This window comes from Erpetoichthys calabaricus, chromosome 12 (assembly GCF_900747795.2).
Source record: "Erpetoichthys calabaricus chromosome 12, fErpCal1.3, whole genome shotgun sequence".
NCBI lineage: Eukaryota > Metazoa > Chordata > Cladistia > Polypteriformes > Polypteridae > Erpetoichthys > Erpetoichthys calabaricus.
In genome coordinates this window covers 9,140,959-9,154,837 of record NC_041405.2, presented here as the reverse complement: position 1 = coordinate 9,154,837, position 13,879 = coordinate 9,140,959, and the positions used below count along the sequence as shown (strand labels likewise).

General features: G+C 35.6%; 2 protein-coding genes across 3 annotated transcripts in view; one reads left to right on the top strand and one right to left on the bottom strand.

Moving 5' to 3' along the window:
• Nucleotides 1–13,095, top strand: part of LOC114662269 (killer cell lectin-like receptor subfamily B member 1B allele B) — a 192,844-nt gene extending 179,749 nt beyond the window's left edge. Inside the window, exon 8 of one of the 2 annotated variants that reach the window (XM_051934622.1) lies at nucleotides 12,980–13,095. The gene's annotated coding sequence lies outside the window, so the exon portion shown is untranslated. Of the gene's footprint in view, nucleotides 1–2,259; nucleotides 2,399–12,979 lie in introns of those variants that run through there. The other variant, XM_051934621.1, reaches the window with a different exon arrangement.
• The window catches only part of LOC114662268 (killer cell lectin-like receptor subfamily G member 1), a 44,933-nt gene that overhangs the window by 2,030 nt on the left and 29,024 nt on the right, over nucleotides 1–13,879 (bottom strand). Inside the window, exon 4 of the mRNA XM_051934627.1 lies at nucleotides 1,677–1,819. Within this exon, the coding sequence (XP_051790587.1) occupies nucleotides 1,677–1,819 (143 nt within the window). The remainder of the gene's footprint in view (nucleotides 1–1,676; nucleotides 1,820–13,879) is intronic.

Genomic DNA, 13,879 nt, shown 5'->3' with positions numbered 1-13,879 from the left:
GGAATGGCAGGATTTACCTAAGTAAGGGCCTGCACATGGAGAAAGGGTATAAAGCCTTAGCACACCTTTGAAGCTGACGGACGGATGGGAGATAACGTCATCCGATCCTAAAAATCCTTCCAGCGCAGCGACAAAAATGGCAGACTGTATACATCGAGGTCGCACTTCGGTAATAGTCTTGTCATGGCTTCCTTCGTCTGTTATGCCGCGTAAATCGTCATTAAAGAAAGCCAAGTTATTTTCTCCTATGTGATTTCTTACTGCCGTATCACTAAGGAAGGGGTATCGCCTTTTAATATTATATCTATATAGTTTTGGGTTACTTAAGATGCAGCAATTACAAAACAAATGTATTTCCAGGGAGCTAGCGATTTATAGTGGAAAACAGGAGTTCAAGCTGTTGTGTACCTGGAGTTCCAAAACACTTAATCCCAATAATATTCCAAAGCACTTCATATAATAACGCCTGTTGGGGGTCAAGAAAAACTGGCTCAATACAAGAGGGCCATATTGGATCTTTATGAAAAAAATGAGTTATTTTACAAAAAGTTCCTTAGGCATAATAAAGTTCTATATAGTCCCAAAAAACATTCAGGAGTTACCAACAAGGCCAACACAAAGCAAAACAAAATCAAAGGTGTCAGTAAACTCATCAATCAGAAGTATGTTCACAATGAACCACCAGGAACTGTGGGAGACCCTCCAAGTAATAGGGTGGAGAGCATTTACTGACGGTGATTGGCAGGTGGCCTAACCTCTTGGGGACCACCCACCCAGAAAACAAAAGACATAACACATGAGAAATAAAAGAAACAACAACTTTAAATAACACAAAAGCGACCATAAAACATAAAACAAAGATTTGAACCCCAGCCAGGGACCAAGCCCTGGTTGAAAGATAACAAGAGCACCTTTTTAAAGTGGGCTTTGTTCTTTATTTTTAAATGCTGCCAACTGATCTCTCTGTGACATCTGAACAAATCAAAAAAAATAAAGTGTATATAAGGTTTAGTAAATTCTTTCCCACCTTATATTTAGAATGCTAATTCAAACCTGTCTTAAAATAAATACTTATTTTATTGACGAAAAAATACTAACATTACTTAAAAAAATAAATAAATAAACACAGATATAGCATTGCTGTGTTAACTTTTTTTTTTTAACAGTTTTGACCTTTGCTTCATTCACTTAAAGCGACACATCTGGAGAGCAGCGCTGTAAGGTGCACACGCCACGCGGCTTCTAACAGGGGAAAGTATTAGTTTGGATTAAAATAAAGGAGCACTTAAAGGAGAAGCTGGACTGGTGTCACAATGAATGTTACAATATTATTTTTCACTTTGTTCAAAGAAATTGTTATTTTGAATATAATGGTGGGTTTCATATCTCTACTTTGTATCTAACAAGAATAAAACTAAGTAAATAAAACACAACAAATTATCAAATTTAGCTGTGCTTCAAGCAATAAGCATTAGCCCAAGGAAAAAGAAATCCTGAGAAACGTGGGCTGACAACACAAAGTGAAATCTAGATTTCAGGAGGAACGTGGAAAAAAATACGGAAATAAACATACAAATTCGAAAAACACTACATTTCTGTTAAATCACATGGACGCTGTGACTTAGATATGGATTTCATTTCCGTCAGCAAAATATCAAACACAACCGGTCACTCACCAGCTCTTCAGGGTGCTCAATTATGACAAGACCTGCTCCCCGGGAGATGCAGTCGTCCTTACTCAAGCTCCATGTGGTTTGATTGGTTGAAAAGTAGTAACAGTCCTTTTTGTAGTGCACCCACATCTTAGGACAGCATTTGGCTGAAAATTAAGGAACCTTTTATTTTATTTTTTCTTGATGTGACATAAATTCTCATGAGCTAATGTATAATAAATGATGTGTCAACGTATCTTGAACGTCTATAAAAAAACTACATTTCATCCTTGGGACAAATAATGTACAAGATCTATCTATCTATCTATCTATCTATCTATCTATCTAGATAGATAGATAGATAGATAGATAGATAGATAGATAGATAGATAGATAGATAGATAGATAGATAGATCTGCATTTTTATTACTCTTTAATTTAATATTGTTTTTTGTATCAATATGCTGCTGCTAGAGTATGTGAATTTCCCCTTGGGATTAATTAAGTATCTATCTATCTATCTATCTATCTATCTATCTATCTATCTATCTATCTATCTATCTATCTATCTATCTATCTATCTATCTATCTATCTAATTCACATAAGGAATAGGAATCTAGAAATGAAAAGTACAACACAACCTGCTGATGCTGACATCTGTACCCGCTGTGCCAGTCCCACTGCCAGAAGAAATCCAAAGATGATTCCACTAATGGTCACATACAGGTACTTCTTATAGTTTTTCTCTAAAAATAGGAGAAAAAACAAAAGAATTCCCTTACCTAAGAAAATTGTTCAACCATGAAATTTTTTCTTAAAAATTCATCATGTACCACATATATGTGATAAATAAGGAATGCATGAAAAAAATGTGACACGAGTGGGAAGTTCCATGTGTCTGCATGTATATCTGTAATATTCATTTTTTTAACTTGATCAATGTTAACTTTTGACGCTTTCATTTGTAAATGGTCATATGAGAAACAATGATTATATTCTGAATGTACAGTAATACAGTTCTGAAAACATAAAATCAGTATTTTGATATATGAAGTAATTCTTAATGTATAAAATTAGATTAGATTAGATAAACTTTACTAATCCCATAGGGAAATTCAAAATCAGCTTCTAAATAAATAAAGTCAGTATCTGGCAACACGTATATTATCAGTTCTGGACATACAAAGACAGTGTCTGCCTGAATATGAAAAGTTAATTCTGAACACATAAAGTCAGTGTTTGTATCTATATATTGACTTTACATTTTCACACGATGGCTTTATATGTTCACACACTTACTTCATGTATTCAGATGGTGATATGTACTAAGTCTGACATTTATATTCAAAATTTGAATCTTTATATGTTCAGGCACTGAGATTATTTATTCTGAAATGACATTTGATTTTATACATTTCAGATGCTACGTTCATATGTTCTAAATTTACCCTAAATATACCAAATCTGGCTCTTGTAAACTCAGAATTTCAATTTCTATATTCAGACACTGACTTTCTGTCTTTTAAAACTGACTGAATATATAATGAACTTTGAATTATATATTTAGAATGTACTTTATGTATATATTTAAACATTGACCATATACTGTATATTCAAACACTGACTTTGCATATTCAGAATCTGAGTTTATATATTCAGACACTGACTTTATATAATTCAAAACTGATTTTATAAATTCAGAAAACATATTTATTCAAACCCTGATGTTATGTATTTATAACTGACTATATATTTGGAATTTTACATTATATGTTCAGCATTTATATCTATACAGTATATTCAAACGTTGATTTTTAATGTTCAGAATTGAAATGATATGAGCCAACTTTGACTTTATATATTGATACACTGACTATATAGTTACATGCACACACAGAGTGTATATACTCAGAATCTGACTTAGTATATTCAAAACTTATATATATTCTGAATTGGCTTAATACATTCAGATGCTAACATTATATAAATCATTCCTGAGAATATATCCAGAATTTGATTGTATATATTGAGGTACTGATATTATATATTTAGAATTGACTTTATATATTTAAATATTTAATTTATATGTTTAGGATTGACTTTATATACTCAGATGCTGACTATACTGTATATATTCAATCATTTTATACGCTCAGTCACTGACTTTACATATTCAAATGTTAATATTATGTGTTCAGAATTTACTCCAAATGGAATTTTACTCCGGGCGGCGTGGTGGCTCTGAGGCTAATGGATCTGTGCTGGTGTCCAGAAGGTTGCCGGTTCGAATCCCCGTCACTGCCAAAAGAGATCCTACTCTGCTGGGCCCTTGAGCAAGACCCTTAACCTGTAATTGCTCCGGGGGTGCTGTACAATGGCTGACCCTGCGCTCTGACCCCATGGGGTATGCGAAAACTAACAAATTCCTAATACAAGAAAATTGTATAAGGTGAAATAAAGAACAAAAAAAAAAAATGCAAAATTAAGCTTTTTATATTCAGAATTTGACTTTATGTATTCAGATGCTGGCTATATATTCAGAGATTATTTTATATATTCAGAACAGACTTTATATAGTCAAACACAGACATTATTTACAATTTGTTTTAGTATATTCTGAACTTGACATCCAGGTTCTGATTTTATATATTTATAATTTAACTGCTTTATTCTCAGCTGTTTGCTCTCCCATTAAAACTAGTGACTGTTGTTAAAAAACACAAAATGTGAATAAATCAGATAGTAGCTTCATCAAATAATGAGAAAATCCCAAATGTCGCAACACTAAAAACAAACAGAAAAAAGAGACCATGGCATCAACCAGCAGGTAAATATAAAATGAAATTAAAATCTATAAAAAAATTACCAGTTATTGCAGGTAAATACTCATTTACAATTTACTCATACTCATGCATTTATTATTATTATTTTTTTAATTTCAGGCTCCACTCATGCGTGAGATGGCTTGTTGGTATTTTCATTCAGAAAGTAAGATAAAGAAGTGTTGAAATGGTAACCTGAATTTCTGATGTTGGATTCAATGTCTCTTCTTTCGATAATATTTATCACCCTTTGTGCTTCTTCTTCAGCCATGACTGCCTAATACTTAAGAACAAGAAATTTTGAGCTGTTTGGATAAAAGACACAAGTGTTAAAATTAGAGACACCAGGAAATCCTGTCTGCTTGAAGGTGGTTTGGTATCTGCTTATGAAAGAAGACCATTCTGCTCTCAAATGAAGAGGTATTAACAGTACAAATACGAGCCCCTTTCATGAATATGAATTCATATATTCATACGGTGATATTATAGGTTCAGAATTTATTCCAAACACAAAATGTGACTTTTAATATTCAGAATTTGATATTTTCAGATGCCAACTTCATATATAGAAACTATTTTATATCTCCAGAAAACGACTTTATATATTTATTAAATCCCAAATTTATCTTTAAGCAATACAAAAATAACATAATATATTCAGGAATTCAAGATATTTGTCCTTTTGGCATTCCCGGCTTATATTATGGGTGTCAAAAACCAGGGGCCCCATGTATAAATGGTGCGTACGCACAAAAATGTTTTTCCACACTCAAATCGCGATGTATAAAACCTAAACTTGCCATAAAGCTAAGCACATTTTCACAGTAGCTCATACCCTATCGTATACAAGTTCTCCGGTCGGTTTTGCAAACGGGCGGCACCCAGCATCAAAGCAGTGCTTTTGTTCCAGTGTGGTTTCCCTTTCTTTTTTAGATCCACATCCCTGACGTGGTTTTATAAATACACTGAAATTAACCGCATATTGTTTATAAGTTTAATGCATCTGATTGTAATTAAGCTGTAACAATATAATGGTCCACAGAATGGTCAAACTATTCTAAATACCATAGCTGCTTCAGCATTGTTACTCTCACTGCACCTTCTTCTTCTTCTTTCAGCTGCTCCCATTAGGGGTCATCTTTTTCCATATTACTCTCACTGCACCACTTGGAGTATTTATATCACTGTATCTGAGTGGGAATCACAGCTGTACAGCAGCTGATTGGAAAGAGAATTATCGGTATACAGCATCAAGCACATGCTGTCTCAGCCATGCATACAGTCTATTGAACTGAACTCATACAGCAAACGCTTCAGAGCCTTTCCTGTACGGACCTCGCGGTTCACAAACTGTTTAATCCCAAGAACTATAAAAACACTCAATCAGTCCATCAAGTGCTCCTTGTAGAACTGTTTGTACTTATAAGTACAATTACCTCACTGTAAACTTGTGATACAGTTAGAATATTGCACAACCTGCACCACTTTATGAAGCGCGTATTTATATATGATGACGATATCATTTTTAAGTTGAAATTCAGCAAAATATGTTTATTATATTATACAACTAAAACTTTAAGTTCATTTAAACAATCTGTATTGTTAATATTTAACATGTGAGGACACAGTGCTACAGCGCTAGCAAGGAGCTGATGCTCCGTTCACAGATTGTTTCTGCCTCACGCTGTATTCTTGCTGTGGCTGGCACAACACTGGAAGGATAGATAGAATAGATTGAATAATTAAACACGTACTATGAAGATATTTCGATGTTCCTTAAAAGTTTTAAAGAATCGGCGTTCTCAGCTTACAGATGGCTTAATGTCTATTACAGAGCTGATTGTGTGGCGATTGGTTACTTGGAGAAAGAAAAGGAAGGACAGGAATTGGGGGTTAGTACGTTTCAAAGAGACAGTACTGCTGCAATAAAGAATTTCATCGAAGGTCGCGCATGGCGCAGCAAGCATCTTGCATAAGGCATGAACAATCACTGCGCCACCGTGTTCCCATGTGTAATACATGCTTTAATTCCTATCATCATGAAAATGATATCAAGTATAAATCTCAGTATTTAAATTATTCAGAGAGCAGTAATATCATGAATGTAATGGATTCTGTGTCCTGTCGGAGGAAGAGAAAGCCCGTTTAAGAAGCACTTAGCGATTCACACACATAGAGCAGATAGAAGATCAAATACAAAACAAAGCATTTAACGTCCTACTTTAGTTTCGATGGTATTTGAGAAACTAGTAAATTAAACGATTTAAATATGAAGTTTATGATGTTCTACTTTAATGACAAAAATAAACTATGTGATAAAAGTGGAAATTTCAAGATTAAAGTTGACATTTCGTGCTTTTTTCACACTGTGTGCCTTTTTTTTTTCTCTATACACTAATAAGCTTTCATATGACACTCAGACGGTGGGCTATGACTCGCCTTTTCACAGCGACTTTGATATGTGACGACTTCTTTTTTATTTCGGCACTGTGCGACTTAATGAACTTGAGCTTTCGAGTTTCTCCGACACGCTATGTCACTCGATCATCTTCCTTTTGTTGTTTATATCACTGTTTAAACCAACAAATAGTACGTTTATCTTTGTCTCCACTTGGTATTCGCTGAAATTCTTCTGTTTTCCCTTGTGCCTTTGCCATTGCCTTTTCACAGGACTCTGAGCTTAAGGGCTTTTATATTGATTTGCATTTTCAAAGAGGTGTAATTCTGGAAGGAGTTGAGGAGTGGTAGCAGGTGTGTACATGTGCGTTACTTTTCATGCTGACCGGGATTTATATAGCGGAAGAATGTGGAAGTGGGCGAATGCACAGATTTATGTATCAGGATTTTTTAGTGCGTATGCACGTTTCCGCTTTGTCCTTACGCCATGTTTTAGTGTGAATTCTACACACAGTGTTATGCATGAGGCCCCAGGCCTGGTGGGCTGCAGTGGCTTCAGGTTTTCATTCTAACTCTTTTCCTTATCAGTTTTCACTGCTAATTAACTCCTTTACCCTTCATTTTAATAGCCCAGGAAACCTCTAACATAATCCATTTGCAAACTTTTCAGTTTTTTTCTCCACAATTTCAATGCTATGATATTGCTTTTATTTTACATTTTTTTCATCTTCAACTTAACCTCTTAACATAATTGAAACTTTGTTTTGGGGGATTTAGAGGTCCGAGGTAAAGGAATCTGGTTTTCTCATTGCTTTTTGTGTCAGATGCATTTTTAATGGAGTTTAAAAGTTCTCCTGCTTTTGTTATGGACCGCACTGTTTTGAGCACCCATAGTTACGCATGTATTCAGTGACATCATCAGAGTGACGACTCACAGGCCGGCAGCACAGAGTGCTCGTTGCCCAAGTTCATGTATACATTCCCATATCTAGCGTTTTTATTTCAGCAATAAAAGAATCCCAGGCTTTGAACTCTTTTGTTTCCCTTGACTAACATTTGTATCTAACATTTTGATTTTTTTAACCATTCTGATTTATGACTTTCCTTGCTACGATTCTATACACCTTGGGCTGTGTTTCCTAAATTTTGGCTAGTTATTTTTGATGACCCCTTTTCTGACTTCGTCTCATTTCAAAATTGCTGCTGTTCTGTACAGTCAATGCACTTGGACGACCAGGAGGTGTACAGAAGCGGTCTTGGTAGCATGCTGGCAACCACAACGTTAGTCAGAAGTGTCTGTGAAAAACAACGTGGTGTGCTAAAATATTTTTTCAACTATATTAAAACAAGACCAAAACCTCTGACCGTTCGTCCTATTTCTCATTAAAGTGGGCACCAGTACTTTCTTTTCAAAACAATGCTGTTGAGAACTTGTGAGCTCAAATAGAAGAATAAGTCATGTACTGTATAGGGACTTAAACAGGAAAACAAATGCACATTTTTAGAAAGGCCTTACTTCTAATAAAATGCAATGGCATGATCACAAACCAAAACTCTTAGAGGAAAGCAACAAAACACTCTGCAAATGTCACAGAGGTCACATCAGCAGTTAAACAAATCATCTGCTTGAGGTTACTACTGCTCCTATTGTCGAAGAACTCCTAAAGCCTCCAAACATGTTCTCCTTTTTTCATTAGGTAGGGACTGGAAGCCAGCAAAACCTGGCCAGTCTAAGAAGGGACAATCAACCAGAAGGACACACTGAATACCCAATAGGGTAAACACTGGACCAATCCCATTTGGTGACGAGATCCTGGGATGTAAAAGGCAGGTCACTTCTAGTCATAAAACAGAACGGTATCCTGCCCAGAGTGTAATCTATGCATACAGTAGGCCCAAAGCAGCCTTTGAATAGACAGGGCTGCTATTAAACATTGATTCTTCTCTGACCAGAGGGTGTTGTGGTATCATAAGAACCATCAAGACAGACTTAGAACTGTAAATTTGTACAATAAAACTTTATTTTTTATCTTAAATATTGAGTAACTCTGCTCTGTATACAAGTGCTCAGAGCTCCCTGCAGAGGACACAAACTTTGTGTTTAATGAAGTTATAATGGTGTGTGCTAATTGTGTAATTAGACTATCTTTATTTGTTATTATTTCACTGAATATCAGGCCACACTTTGGAACAATCCAGTCAAGACTCGGAAGCTTCCAAATAGCCTTTTCTCATTTTCATATCATTGAAGTCATACTTCTTCTCCTTTTCTTCTGTGACATAACATAATAAGTTAACATAGTCCATAATGTCATATTGATGAAACTGAAATTTACGAGTTTTTATCAAACATTTTCATATAGCTTTCCAAGAATGCACACAGTGCCATCCTCGTACTCTTACAATATGAGCCCATGTCCATTTTCTCAAACATTTTATCCTATTCCAGGTGAATGGATGATTGAGAACCTGGGACTCATTCTGGCAGTAATCATACATCAATAAAACTTTATTTAAAATAATTTACAGATGTAATAAACAACATCTCCCAGTTGTACTGGCTGACAAAGTCTATGAACAGCAAACACCTCGATGTGCCCACACAGACCTTTCGTTGCTTGGCTCACAGTTTATTAAACACTTGTGTGAAGCAGTGAGGATCACTTCACTGGAAGTGATTTTGTTTCCCATGGATCAAAAGTTAATGGCTGCTACTTCTGAAGTGGTAACTCAAGAAAAGGAACATTAAAATGTCATGACTGACTGACAGTTCTTCATGACTTCTTTTCAGCTGCCATTTTACAGATCCAGTTTTTCATGTGGCTGCAGTTGTGACTGTTAATCCAGTTTTTTTCCAACATGGCACAATCTCCATCTGGAACACTTTTATTCACCCTGCAAAGTAAAAATAAAAAATCATTGACTATATATTTAACAGAAAAAATGTGACTGTTATGGTGCTTTCCAATTATTTAAAGTGATTTTGTCAATTAAATCACCGATCTATCCTTCTATCGCCTGAACCCCTCTCTTAACCTAAGCAGCTTTTGTTGCAAGGAAAGAACTAACGCTGACCAAGAGCCAATCTTCATGAAAATTACCAGTGGTGTGCAGTACACCGGTAGAAAGGAGACACTGGTTGAAATTCGTCAACCAAGACAAATGTTTTCATATCGTCTTTACTGCAGTTTAGCAAAAACTGGTTGACAAACCACAAGCGTTCCTTGGTAGGTAATCATCCAAATATTCAGATTGCAATTCAGACCTATGAATGTAATACTCTGATCTTCATAAGCTTCGCCTCAGGTGCTGACGTCCAATGTTCGATCCCGGTAAGGAGATGCAAAAGTGCGTAGACCTGATGAGCCCCAATTAGGGCGAAACACTTGTCGTGTACTCCTTGTATTATTTGGTAGGTACTGTATAACATATCTACTAGTGTAAGCATTCCTCCAATTATTAACAAAGTGAAGGAGGGGTCAATAGCCAGATTCGAAATCAAGGGTGATAACCCTACTCCTAACCCCTCCTTCACTTCATTAATAACTAGAGGACCATCCTTGGTCCAACTCAGGGGTGCAGGAAGTGGAGTCATATTCTGTCAGCATTCAGCACATGATAGGGATCAGTCCTGGATGAGGTACCTCGTCTTTCACAAGTCTTACTCATGAACAAACCCAAAGTCGACAATGTACAACCTACAAGTAAAACATTAGTATCATCCGGACCAGAACAGGCCATTCACACCAACAAAACTTGACAGTCCTATCCATTTAATTCTTCTAAAATAACATCAAGATGAGTTTTGAAAATCCCTAAAGTCCTCCTGTCTGCTACACCATGTGATCTAACATTCACGTCTTTTGGATTTTAGGAAAAAAAAAACAGAATGGCTTAAGGAAAACCTCAGTAGATACAGGAGGAACGTGCAAAGAGCACAAAGAGAGTGACCAGGCAGGACTTCCGAGCAAACGTTTAGGAGCTACCAGGCAGTTTATTTAAGTGACACTGCTGTCCCGGATTAAATTGATGGGGTTTTGTTTTCTTTTTGGTAAACAAGCTTTAAAAAATGTCAGCTATCATTAAACTCTTCACAGCCCAATTGATAGGATGTCTGTTTCCATTACCCATCTCATGTGCATACAGTGTAAAACTAATATAAGAAAATAGTTGAATTAATTTCTGAAGGTCTTGGTTTTATTAAAAAGGGAAGATTTCCACATGTCACACAGGACAGGACAGCACAAAAAACATGTGTGGATGTCTTTTGGTTTTGTAAGTGCCTGCCATTTTTCTGTGCAGTGCAGTCTTCTTTCACACAGACTGGAAGTAAACGCACAAGGGGCTGACTATAACGGCCATAACACCCCTACACCCCATTTAAACAGTCAATCGACACTTTGTAATGAGATGAAGTGTGTATCCGACCTGCCAAGAGTGAAGGGCTGATTGTCAGTCCACATCCATTCCTGCCCAGGATTTCTCCTCAGTCCGATCCAGAATGTCAAAAAAAATCTGCACTGGAGAAGCAGAACATTCTACAAATTAAAGACAAGATAAAAGGTACAAATGAATAGGGAGTTGTAATAAGTTTATATGTTTAATATGTCACTGTGCTCTGTACAAAAAATATTTTACAAATCCACTCAAATGTACAGCTAACACAAGGCCAGATTTAACACACAGGGGCTCATCATTTAGAACTGCCAGGCATGCATTAGAGGACAAGAAAGGGACAACTGGGAAATGGGCATTGTACTGATTGTGTGTGTCAGAGTCAGCAGTGTGTCTTCTTTTCCTTATTTGGAATGGCAGGATTTACCTAAGTAAGGGCCTGCACATGGAGAAAGGGTATAAAGCCTTGGCACACCTTTGAAGCCGACGGACGGATGGGAGATAACGTCATCCGATCCTAAAAATCCTTCCAGCGCAGCGACAAAAATGGCAGACTGTATACATCGAGGTCGCACTTCGGTAATAGTCTTGTCATGGCTTCCTTCGTCTGTTATGCCGCGTAAATCGTCATTAAAGAAAGCCAAGTTATTTTCTCCTATGTGATTTCTTACTGCCGTATCACTAAGGAAGGGGTATCGCCTTTTAATATTATATCTATATAGTTTTGGGTTACTTAAGATGCAGCAATTACAAAACAAATGTATTTCCAGGGAGCTAGCGATTTATAGTGGAAAACAGGAGTTCAAGCTGTTGTGTACCTGGAGTTCCAAAACACATAATCCCAATAATATTCCAAAGCACTTCATATAATAACGCCTGTTGGGGGTCAAGAAAAACTGGCTCAATACAAGAGGGCCATATTGGATCTTTATGAAAAAAATGAGTTAATTTACAAAAAGTTCCTTAGGCATAATAAAGTTCTATATAGTCCCAAAAAACATTCAAGAGTTACCAACAAGGCCAACACAAAGCAAAACAAAATCAAAGGTGTCAGTAAACTCATCAATCAGAAGTACGTTCACAATGAACCACCAGGAACTGTGGGAGACCCTCCAAGTAATAGGGTGGAGAGCATTTACTGACGGTGATTGGCAGGTGGCCTAACCTCTTGGGGACCACCCACCCAGAAAACAAAAGAAAACACCCACATCTTAGGACAGCATTTGGCTGAAAATTAAGGAACCTTTTATTTTTATTTTTTCTTGATGTGACATAAATTCTCATGAGCTAATGTATAATAAATGATGTGTCAACGTATCTTGAACGTCTATAAAAAAACTACATTTCATCCTTGGGACAAATAATGTACAAGATCTATCTATCTATCTATCTATCTATCTATCTATCTATCTATCTATCTATCTATCTATCTAGATAGATAGATAGATAGATAGATAGATAGATAGATAGATAGATAGATAGATAGATAGATAGATAGATAGATAGATAGATAGATCTGCATTTTTATTACTCTTTAATTTAATATTGTTTTTTGTATCAATATGCTGCTGCTAGAGTATGTGAATTTCCCCTTGGGATTAATTAAGTATCTATCTATCTATCTATCTATCTATCTATCTATCTATCTATCTATCTATCTATCTATCTATCTATCTATCTATCTATCTATCTATCTATCTAATTCACATAAGGAATAGGAATCTAGAAATGAAAAGTACAACACAACCTGCTGATGCTGACATCTGTACCCGCTGTGCCAGTCCCACTGCCAGAAGAAATCCAAAGATGATTCCACTAATGGTCACATACAGGTACTTCTTATAGTTTTTCTCTAAAAATAGGAGAAAAAACAAAAGAATTCCCTTACCTAAGAAAATTGTTCAACCATGAAATTTTTTCTTAAAAATTCATCATGTACCACATATATGTGATAAATAAGGAATGCATGAAAAAAATGTGACACGAGTGGGAAGTTCCATGTGTCTGCATGTATATCTGTAATATTCATTTTTTTAACTTGATCAATGTTAACTTTTGACGCTTTCATTTGTAAATGGTCATATGAGAAACAATGATTATATTCTGAATGTACAGTAATACAGTTCTGAAAACATAAAATCAGTATTTTGATATATGAAGTAATTCTTAATGTATAAAATTAGATTAGATTAGATAAACTTTACTAATCCCATAGGGAAATTCAAAATCAGCTTCTAAATAAATAAAGTCAGTATCTGGCAACACGTATATTATCAGTTCTGGACATACAAAGACAGTGTCTGCCTGAATATGAAAAGTTAATTCTGAACACATAAAGTCAGTGTTTGTATCTATATATTGACTTTACATTTTCACACGATGGCTTTATATGTTCACACACTTACTTCATGTATTCAGATGGTGATATGTACTAAGTCTGACATTTATATTCAAAATTTGAATCTTTATATGTTCAGGCACTGAGATTATTTATTCTGAAATGACATTTGATTTTATACATTTCAGATGCTACGTTCATATGTTCTAAATTTACCCTAAATATACCAAATCTGGCTCTTGTAAACTCAGAATTTCAATTTCTATATTCAGAC